The sequence below is a fragment of the Somniosus microcephalus genome, chromosome 22 (assembly GCF_052327205.1).
Source record: "Somniosus microcephalus isolate GS21.2 chromosome 22, FLI_Smic_1.0, whole genome shotgun sequence".
NCBI lineage: Eukaryota > Metazoa > Chordata > Chondrichthyes > Squaliformes > Somniosidae > Somniosus > Somniosus microcephalus.
The window spans coordinates 19,823,573-19,834,575 of record NC_141008.1 but is presented as its reverse complement, the minus strand read 5'-3'; the positions used below and the strand labels follow the sequence as shown (position 1 = coordinate 19,834,575).

Below are 11,003 nucleotides of genomic sequence, written 5' to 3'. Positions count from 1 at the left end.
GAACTCATTGAATTTCTGCTACTCTAAGATCGTTTCTAGAAAGACAGAAGTTTACAGCACAGAAGGAGGCCCTTTGAGTCTGTGCCAGCTCTTTGCGAGAACATTCCAAAGTATTCCCATTGTCCTGCTCTCTCTCTCTCTATAGCCTTCAGCTTCAACAAAGTTTCCAAATCTTCTGTTTTATTAATCTGGCTGTGAAAAAGAAAAAAGGGTTAATGAAGATTGAAAAAAGTGCAAAGGAGAGATTGAACTTTAACAAGTAAGTTTTCTTTTTATAGTTATATACAAAGACTGGGTCAGTAAACAAAGTCACATGGTGCTGGAATAAAGTGTTGAGTATTGCACAAGAGTGGATGGCTACTGCCAGTAAACGCTCGACAGCAGCTCTTGCTCACGTTCAGCTGACAGACTGGGCGGGATTTGTTCTCTGCTCGTTGACTGCTGGACAAGTGTTTGCCTCTCTGGGAAACATGGAGCTCATGGTTTTCTCTGAGTTCCTGCACACAGTATTTGACAGATTCACCGTGCTGGCCGTGTTCTGCACTGTGTTTGCCCTGGTCTTTGACTTCATGAAGAGATGGAAGAAGTGTCAGAACTACCCTCCCGGGCCCTGGGGTTTGCCTTTCATTGGGAACATTCTTCAGGTAGACTTGAGCAACCCTCACCTGTCATTTGCAAAGGTAAACTACAAGCAGTGAGATGACAGAGAGTGAATGGGGCTGGCTGAAGGTGAGGGGCCTCATTGTGTGGAGCACATTTAACCCACTCAGTTTTTCTTTCCTTCTGTTGATGAGTTGCTTTTTCATCTGTTTTCCTCCATTTCCGTCTGATTAATTATGTCTCACTTTCACTTTTTTCCAATTTTATATACTTATCCTTTTTATTGACCATTGCTTTCTTTATGTCCTTCTTTCTTTAATGGAGTCAAGTATAACTTTTGTGTTTGGTCCTGAAATTCCGTTCCCTACGGGTGTGTACGCGATGTGTGTACCTGTAGGGCCAACGGAAGTGCCGGTTTTACGCATGCGCTGGAAACAGGACCTCCCGTTCAAGGTGAAAGGTCTGCACAGGTCAAACGCCTGCGCCGGAGAGGCAGCGTGTTCGGCTGCAACTTCCGTTTTTTTCAGCAGTGCTTCAGCCCAGTTAAATCTGAAACAGCTGGGCCTGGAAAGGCAGGCTCAAGGCTCACGGCTCAAGGCCTGCTTTTAACAAGATAAGAGCTGAAGAAAGTAAAAGTAAAACATTTTTTCCACAGATTTATCATTTTAAAATACTTTAAAGAAAGGTAAGTTTATTTTTACCTTCGTTAAAAACTTTAATTATTTTTTCAAAAATTTAAATTTTTGTTTAAAATAAATAATTTATGTAATTTATAGTCATTTTAAAAATGTGATGTTTTTTAAAAATTTATTTGAAGTTTTACTTATGTTTTGGGGCTGATCTCTATTCATAGATTTGACAGATGATCTGGGCTAAAATATACAGTTGAAAAGATAGAGAAGTGAGAGTTCACTAAACTGCTGGTTTGTTATAACCCTGTTTGGATGCCAGTCAATGAGCTCGATTAATCTGTAACTTCCACATTAGTAAACAATGAGACAATTCAGGAACCATCAAAATAAACAAGAGCAAATAAACTTTCTACATCTAGTGTTGTCAAGCACGAAATGTGAGGTTAATGTTTTGGACTGTTTAACAATTGTATTTTAAAATCTATTTTATGCAACAACAACTTTCTTTCTCTTCTCTCTGCATCTGTTTCATCTTTTTCATTACTTCTTTCTATTCATTTCATAGAATAATAGACATTACAGTAGAGTAGGAGGCCAATCGGCCCATCGTGCCTTGTGTTGGTGTGAGCTTTGTAACTGGAGCTACCTATTCTAATCCCAGTTTCCCACCATTTCCATAATATCGTTTGATATTCTTCCTTTTCAATACCCAAATCCCTTTTAAATGTTGTTAATAGTACCTGCCTCATTTGTGATCAGACAGCCCAGGCCCAAAATACCCCGGGCCATATTCCGCCACTGAAAGGTCGGTGGGTGGGGTTTACTGCCGCCTAGTCTACTACTTAACTGATCTGGTCCCTAATTCCAGGATAAGGATCATTTGCTTGGTGGGGGGAGGGGGGACGCGCTCCTGCTATTGGCAGTGTTAGTGGGGCATCTGCTTCAGTGCGAGCATGAACCTTGGAGTGCCAGTTTGCCAGGGGCTGGCTCTGCGATCAATAGCCATTGGGAACCCAGCACTTGAGGCATTCATGGGAGCCATTTCCACCGAGGGCTGGTTCTGCCGTGCTAGTGCTTCTGCATCGTGCAGCCTTACTTAGCACTGGGGGCAATGGGGGGCAGAGTTGGCAGATTATCTGCTGGATAACATCATCCTTCAGTCCCATCTCTTGCAGAGAATTCCTCGGGAGTGGTGGCGGGGAACAGATGGAAGAAGCACTCTCCCTCACTTCTGGCAGAATTTGGTAACGTAGGAAAAAGGGGCGGAGCTGTGATACAATTGGGCCCTGTCCCAAGTTGTGGCCCGCCCAACACAATTGCGCTGCCACTGCCCCCCTAAAATCCAGGAATTTCGGGCCTTCCATGTTCTTATATCCCTCTATGTGAAAACATTTACTCTAACTCCCCCTTGATTCTTCTAATAATCTTGAACTTCTGCACCAATTTACCAATCATTGGAACCATTTTTTCCACGATTTACAATTTCAAAACCTTTCATAATTTAGAAAACCTAAATTAAATCCTTCCTTAACCTATTCTGTTCAAGGCAATAAAAGACCCATTTTTTCGATCTTTACTTCATAACTACAGTTTCCCATTCAGGGCCAGATTTTCAGTGTGCCGTGAGGCGGGCTTTTAGGCATGCGGGGGGCAAAAATCCCAAATTCGGGGTCCTGACAACATCCCGCCCAAAACCCGCCTCCACGTAAGTTTCAGAGGAGGCGGGTACCTGCCCCGCACTGGGACCCGCCGACCCGAGGCGGGAAGGGATTAATGCCAATTAACTGCCTGTTAACAGGTAGTTAACAGGCAGTTTTTAGCCTAATCCCTATTTTGAGGGGTGTCATGTGGGATTCCCGACGGCTCCAAACCACGCCAGGTTAGAGCAGGTGGGCCGTTGGGTTGAAGGACTTGGAGGGGTTGCAATGTCAGTGTTCAGGTGGGTGATGGGTGCATGAGTGCAAAGGTAAGTGTGTTTGGTGTGTCTAAAGTGTGTAAAGAAGTTTAAATTACCTGTACTTACCATAACAGCCTTTCTTCCTCTAGGCGTCGGGAGTCCATCACTCAGCCGGCACTGAAAGCTGAATGGCTGCGATCTGTCAAAAGTGACAGGCTGCAGCTTTCAGTGCCGGTGACAGTTCTAACAGAGTCTGTGTAGAAGGACTCAGGTTAGAACTCAGACTGTCAGTGTTTGACAGCTTCAAACAGCTGTGAAACACTGATATTTCATTTGTCAAGAACTCTTGACAGATGAAATTTCAGTCTGTGACGTTACCTGTTGCCGGGTGGCCCTTAATTGGCCTGCTGAGCCCGCTGGGCGGGCTCAACAAGGTCAATCAAGTGAAAATTGCGTCGATTGGCCGGAAGTCGATGGAGGCGGGACTAAAACCTGAAAGTTGTAGTCCCGCCTCCTTCCCGACTGCCGAATGAAAATCCAGCCCTTGGTGTCAGTCTAGTGAATAATAAGTGTGCCCTTTCCATGGTTTTAATATACCGCACAGAATTTTGTTCCCTTATACATTTTTTGATCTAGCTTTATTTCATACTGTCAGCCGTGGCTCAGGCGGAGCACTCTCGCCACAGTCAGAAGATCATGGGTTCAAGTCCCACTCCAGAGCACAAAATCTGGGCTGACACTCCAGTGCAGTACAGCGGGAGTGCTGCACTGTCAGAAATGCCGTCTTTCTATTGAGATGTTAAACCGAGGGCCCATCTGCCCTCTCAGGTGGATATAAAAGATCCCATGGCACTATTTCGAAGAAGAGCAGGGCAGTTCTCTCCGGTGCCTTGGCTAATATTTATCCCTCAACCAACATCACTAAAACAGATAATCTGGTCATTATCATATTGCTGTTTGTGGGCGCTTGCTGTGTACAAATTGGCTGCCGCGTTTCCCACATTACAACAGTGACTACAGTTCACAAGTACTGGCTGTAAAGGCTTTGGGATGTCCTGAAGTTGAGAAAGGCGCTCTCTAAATGCAAGTCTTTTTTTAAATCTTTTTTTCTGAATCTCAGTTTTCTGATTTGGTCTGAAATTCATGTAAGCACACAGAAACTGCATCAAAGCTGAAGTATTATTGTGTTGCCCAGGTAAGTGTGTTCACAATTTACGCCATCTAACAATGTTGCCTTACAAGACATTTTAGTGGCATATTCACTGTAAACTTGAGGCAGTGTCACAGAGGGAGTATAGAATCATAGAATGATACAACACAGAAGGAGGCCATTCGGCCCATCGTGCCTGTGCCGGCTCTTTGGTAGAACTACCAATTAGTCCCACTCCCCTGCCCTGGCCCCATAGCCCTGTAAAAAAATTCCCTTCAATTATTTATCCAATTCCCATTTGAAAGTTACAATCGAATCTGCTTCTACCACCCTTTCAGGCAGTTCATTCCACATCACAACAACTCACTGCGTAAAAAAATGTTCCCTCAAGTCTCCTCTGGTTCTTTTGCCAATCACCTTAAAGCTGAGTCTCTGGTTACAGACTTTTCTGCCACTGGAAATAATTTCTCCTTATTTAATCTATCAAAACTATTCAAGATTTTGAACACTTCTATCAAATCTCCTCTTAACCTTCTCTACTCTAAGGAGAACAACCCCAGTTTCTCCAGTCTCTCCACGTAACTGAAGTCCCTCATCCCTGGTACCATTCCAGTAAATCTCTTCTGCATCCTCTCTAAGGTCTTGACATCCTTCCTAAAGTGTGGTGCCCAGAACTGAACACAATACTCCAGCTGAGGCCTAATCAGTGTTTTATAAAGATTTAGCATAACTTCCTTGGTTTTGTATTTCTCTATTAATAAAACCAAGGATCCCATGTGTTTTTGTAACAGCCTTCTCAACTTACCTGTTACTAGCCTTCTTACCGTTCGTGTCATCTGCAAGCTTTGAAAGATGCTCTGTATACCCAAGTCCAGATCATTAATATACTGTATATCAAAAAGAGCAGTTGTCCCAATACCGACCCCTGGGGACATCTCTGTATACTTCCTTCCTGTCTGAAAAACAACCATTCACCACTACTCTCTGCCTTCTGTCCCTTAGCCAATTTCGTATCCACACTGCCACTGTCCCTTTAATCCCATGGGCTTTAATTTTGCTAACCAGTCTATTATGTGGTACTTTATCAAAGGCCTTGTGAAAGTCCATATACACATCAACCGCACCACCCTCATCAACTCTTTCCATTACTTCATCAAAGAACTCGATCAAGTTAGTCAAACACGATTTGCCTTTGACAAATCTGTGCTGACTTTCATTTATTCGCCCAAACTTTTCCAAATGCCAATTAATTTTGTCCGACAGTCGGGGTGGTGTTTTTGTGGCCGGGGTGGCGATAATTAAAGGGCAGGTGCCGGGCGGCCATTTTTTTGTGCCGCCTGCCAGCACCTGCCCCCTCTGGCCTCCTGCTGCGGGGTGCCGGCCACGATCGGGCAACACGGCACTCCTTTTGAGTGCTGGGCTCTTTTGCCGACACCCCATCCCCCGGTGGCCCAGCAGGGCCCTGGTGTGCGCTGCGCTAGGCCCCTCCCCTTTAATCAGGGGAGCGAGGCATGCAGTACCGCGGCGCTGAAAGTTATCGCCCCAAAGGGGGCGCGGGCCAATTTCCCCCCCAGGACTGTACACAGCACTCCAGGTGTGGCCTCACCAGGACCCTGTATATTTGTGGTAAGGCTTCTTTACTCTTATACTCTAATCCCTTTGTAACAAAAACTAACATACCATTTGCTTACCTAATTGCTTGCTGTACCTGCATGTTAACTGTCTGTGATTCATGTACAAAGACACCCAGGTCCCTCTGAATGCAAACATTTCCCAGTCTCTCACCATTCAAAAAATATTCTTTTTTGTTTTTCCTACCAAAGTGGATAACTTCACATTTCCCCACGTTGTATTCCAGTTGCCATGTTCTTGTCCACTCAGTCAACCTGTCTATATCTCTCTGCAGCCTCTTTGCATCCTCCTCACAACTTACATTCCTATCTAGCCTCGTATCATCAGCAAACTTGGATATATTACATTTGGTCCCCTCATCCAAATCATTGATGTAGATTGTGAATAGCTGAGGCCCAAGCACTGGTCCTTGCGGTACCCCACTAGTTACAGCCTGCCAACCCGAAAATGACCCTGTTATTCCTACTCTCTGTTTTCTGTCCATTAACCAATCCTCAATCCATGCTAATATATTACCCCCAATATCATGAGTCCTAATTTTGTGTAATAACCTTTTGTGTGGCACCTTAGAATGCTTTTTGAAAATCCAACTACACCACATCCACTGGTTCCCCCTTATCCATCCTACTAGTTACATCTTCAAAACACTCTAACAGATTTGTCAAACACGATTTCCCTTTCATAAAACCATGTTGACTCTGCCTAATCATATTACGATTTTCTAAGTGCCCTGTTACCACGTCCCTAATAACAGATTCTAGCATTTTGCCTACTACTGATGTCAGGCTAACTGACCTATAGTTCCATGTTTTTTCTCTTCCTGTTTCATAAATAGCGGGATTAAGTTTGCTACCTTCCAATCCTTAGGGACTGTTGTAGAATCTAGGGAATTCTGGAAGATTAATACCAGTGCATCCACTGTCTCTGCAGCTACTTCTTTTAAAACCCTAGGATGCAGGTCGTCAGGTCCAGGGGATTTGTCGCCACTTAGTCCCATTAATTTCTCCAGTATTATGTCTTTACTTACACTGATTTCTTTAAGTTCCTCATTCTCTCTAGACCATTGGTTTCCCGTTATTTCCAGAAAGTTTTTTGTGTCTTCTACCGTGAAGACAGATATAAAGGGGGAAAAATTTGGTATCGCCCCGTTTGGGGCGCGATTATCGGCCGTGCGCAGAGTTTAGCGCCTGGCGCTAATTATCGCCTCCAACTGCAAACTTGGCTTTTATCGCCCCTGGAGTTGATTGGAGCGCTAAATCAGGTGCTACACACCTCTCTTAAGGCGCAAAGGCCGAGGAGCGAGGCGCTACCTCAGAGCGCTGGCGAAGCTCATGTGATGTCAGTCAGCAATGGAACACAGACACACTGGCGCCGGCCAGTTCTTAAAGGGGAGGGTCGATCTTGCTCTCCATCCACACCCTGCTCATTGCAGCCTTGAATCTCGGCCTGGAGAGACCTGTACATCAAATCTGCTGGAAAGAACAATGGAGAGGCCCAGGGAAAGAGCTCAGAGTGCAGCCCCCACAGTCTCTTCTAAATCGATGCAAGGTCAAATCAAAATGAACCTGCAAAGTGCTGCTCAGTACCCAAAACTCCTTCACACAGCGTTGAATCTCTCCAGAAGTCTCTCTCTCTCTCAGAATGCTTGGTGCAAAAATGTCACCAAAAAAAAAGGCAGGAAGCGGTCGCCTTTAAATAGCGCTCTCCCAGTCCCTTCCTGATTGCAAAACGCTCCCCTCAATCTGTCGTTGCTAGCGGCAGGCGGTAAGGCAGGTGGCACCACTCAATATCCGGTTCGGGGCATTAGCGGGGCATTGCACACTTGACTAACGTCATGATCTGCCAGCGCAGGAGATCGTGGTGGTAGTGTTTAGCGCCGCCGCAAAATGTCTAGTTACCTGGACTACACATCCTTCCACCCTGCCTCCTGTAAGGACTCTATTCCATTCTCCCAGTTTCTCCGTCTCCGCCGCATCTGCTCCGATGATGCCACCTTCCACACCAGTGTTTCCGAATGCCTTCCTTTTTCCTCAACCGAGGATTTCCCTCTACCGTGGTTGACACGGCCCTCAACCGCGTCCATTCCTTCTCCCGCACTTCTGCCCTCACCCATGCCACTCTCTCCCGGAACCACAATAGGATTCCCCTTGTCCTCACCTTTCACCCCACCAGCCTCCACATTCAACGGATCATCCTCCGCCATTTCCGCCACCTCCAAAGTGATCCCACCACCAAACGCATCTTCCCCTCCCCTCCCCTTTCAGCATTCCGTAGGGACCGCTCCCTCTGAGACACCCTAGTCCACTCCTCTATCACCCCCAGCACCCCTTCCCCTTCGCCTGGCACCTTCCCGTGCAAGCACAGGAGATGTAACACCTGCCATATACCTACCCCCTTCCCACTGTCCAGGGCCCCAAACACCCCTTCCAGGTGAAACAACGATTTACTTGTACTTCTTGCAATCTAGTACATTGTTTTCGCTGCTCACGCTGTGGTCTCCTCTACATTGGGGAGACCAAACACAGATTGGGTGACCGCTTTGCGGAACACCTCCGTTCAGTCCGTAAGGGTGACCCCGAGCTTCCGGTCGCCTGTCATTTTAATTCACCACCCCATTCCCACTCGGACGGCACCGTCCTCGGGCTCTTGCATTGTTCCATGGAAGCTCACCGTAAACCTCGGCCCCTATTACATTTTTACTTATATTTTTCTATCCACACCTTTGTTTTGGCCTTTCCCCCCACCTTCTTTCTTTTTTTTTTCTCTCTCCCACATGGCAGCTGTCTTCCATTCTGCCAGCGCATTACACACCTAATCTAGAGCTGTCTTTTGTCTCCACTAGTCCTATCACCATCTCGTCTCGTTTTGAATACCTCTTAATGTCTCTTCTCTTTTGTTCTCTCCCAGCCTGGCCTCTTAATCTATTTCATTTCCTGTGCTTCTTTAGTCTTGACAAAGGGTTTTCACCCGAAACGTTGACTCTATTTTCTCTCTACGGATGATGCCTGGCCTGCTGAGTTTTTCCTGCATTTTCTGTTGTTATTTTTGATAAAGGTAGTGCAGTAGATGTTGTATATATGGACTTTCAAAAGGCATTTGATAAAGTACACATAACAAACTTATTCAGAAAATAGAAGCACATGGTATTAAAGGGATGAGGGTAACTTGGGTAGGTAATTGCCTAAGGGATAGGAGGCAGAGAGTAGTGGAGAACAGATGTTTTTCTGACTGGAGAGAAGTATGCAGTGGAGTCCCCCAGGGTTCGGTATTCGGACCATTGCTTTTCTTGTTGTATATAAACGACCTGGGCATAGGGAGTACAATTTTTGAAGTTTGTGGATGATACAAAACTTGGTAATGTAATAAATAGTGAGTAGGATAGTAGCAGACTTCAGAAGGACATAGTCAGACTGGTGAAATGGGCCGACACGTGGCAGATGCAATTTAATGCGGATAAGTGTTGCCTCACAGTGCCAGGGACCCGGGTTCGAATCCGGCCTCGGGTGACTGTCTGTGTGGAGTTTGCACATTCTCCCCGTGTTTGCGTGGGTTTCCTCCGGGAGCTCCGGTTTCCTCCCACAGTCCAAAGATGTGCGGGTTAGGTTGATTGGCTATGATAAATTGACCCTTAGTGTTAGGGGGATTAAATACGTGGGGTTACGGGGATAGGGTGGGATATGTGTTGGTGTAGGGGTTACGGGGATCGGGTGGGATATGTGTCGGTGCAGGCTCGATGGGCCGAAATGGCCTCTATCTGCACTGTGGGGTTTCTGTGATTCTGTGAAGTGTGAAGTGTTGCACTTTGGGAGAAAGAACATGGAGAGGCAGTATAATCTAAATGGCACAAAAGCAAAATACTGCCGATGCTGGAAATCTGAAATAAAAACAGAGAATGCTGGCAAAGCAGGTCAGGCAGCATCTGTGAAGAGAAAAACAGAGTTAATGTTTCAGGTCGATGGGCTTTCATCAGAATCTAATCTAAATGGTACTATTTTGAGGGGGTGCAAGAGCAGAGGGACCTGGGGGTGCATATTGACAAATCTTTGAAGGTGGCATGGCAAGTTGATAAGGTGGTTAAGAAAGCAAATGGGATCCATAGACATACACATAGAAGATAGGAGCAGGAGTAGGCCATTCAGCCCCTCGAGCCTGCTCCGCCATTCAATGAGATCATGGCTGATCATCCAAATTCATTACCCTGTCCCTGCCTTCTCCCCATATCCTTTGATCCCTTTAGCCTTAAGGCTTTGTAAATAGGGGCATTGAATACAAAAAGCAAGGAAGTCATGCTAAACTTTTACAAGTCACTGGTTAGGCCTCAGCTGGAGTATTGTGTAAAATTCTGGGCACCTCACTTTAAGAAGGATATCAAGGCCTTGGAGAGAGTGCAGAGGAGATTTACTAGAATGATACCAGGGAGGAGGGACTTCAGTAATGTGGAGAGACTGGAGAAGCTGGGATTGTTTTCCTAAGAGCAGAGAAGGTAGAGGGGAGACCTAATAGAGGTACAGGTAGACTACCCTTTATCCGGACTTCCGAAAACCGAAACCCTCTAAAAACCGAAGGTTTTTTCGTTCAGCGTAAGTCGTGCGTACGAACGAAAAAACCTTCGGTTTTTAGAGGGTTCCGGTTTCGGAAGTTCGGATAAAGGGTAAGTCGTGCGCACGACTCCCCGCCGGCCCCGACAACCGCCGACGCCCCCGCGGACCCCGCCGGCCCCGACAACCGGCAGCCCCCCCGCGGACCCCGCCGGCCCCGCCAGCCACAACAACCGCCGACCCCCCCGCGGACCCCGCCAGCCCCGACAACCGCCGATCCCCCCCGCCGACCCCGCCAGCCCCGACAACTGCCGACCCCCCCGCGGACCCCGCCGGCCCCGACAACCGCCAACCCCCCCGCGGACCCCGCCAGCCCCGACAACCGCCGACCCCCCCGCGGACCCCGCCGGCCCCGACAACCGCCAGCCCCCCCCGCGGACCCCGCCGGCCCCGACAACCGCGGACCCCGCCAGCCGCGACAACCGCCGACCCCGCCAGCCGCGACAACCGCCGGCCCCGACCCCCGCCGACCCCGACTGACTTACGCTGAGCGG

The 11,003-nt window shown here is 47.3% G+C and overlaps 1 protein-coding gene across 2 annotated transcripts in view; it reads left to right on the top strand.

The window, feature by feature from the left end:
* Positions 1-378: 378 nt before the first annotated feature.
* LOC147102082 (cytochrome P450 2D15-like) overlaps positions 379-11,003 on the top strand; it is a 55,267-nt gene continuing 44,642 nt past the window's right edge. The window contains exon 1 of one of the 2 annotated variants that reach the window (XM_085964259.1): positions 379-680. In XM_085964259.1, coding sequence (XP_085820385.1) covers positions 471-680 — 210 coding nt within the window. In that variant the 5' untranslated portion in view covers positions 379-470. Of the gene's footprint in view, positions 730-11,003 lie in introns of both variants that reach the window. The other variant, XM_085964260.1, reaches the window with a different exon arrangement.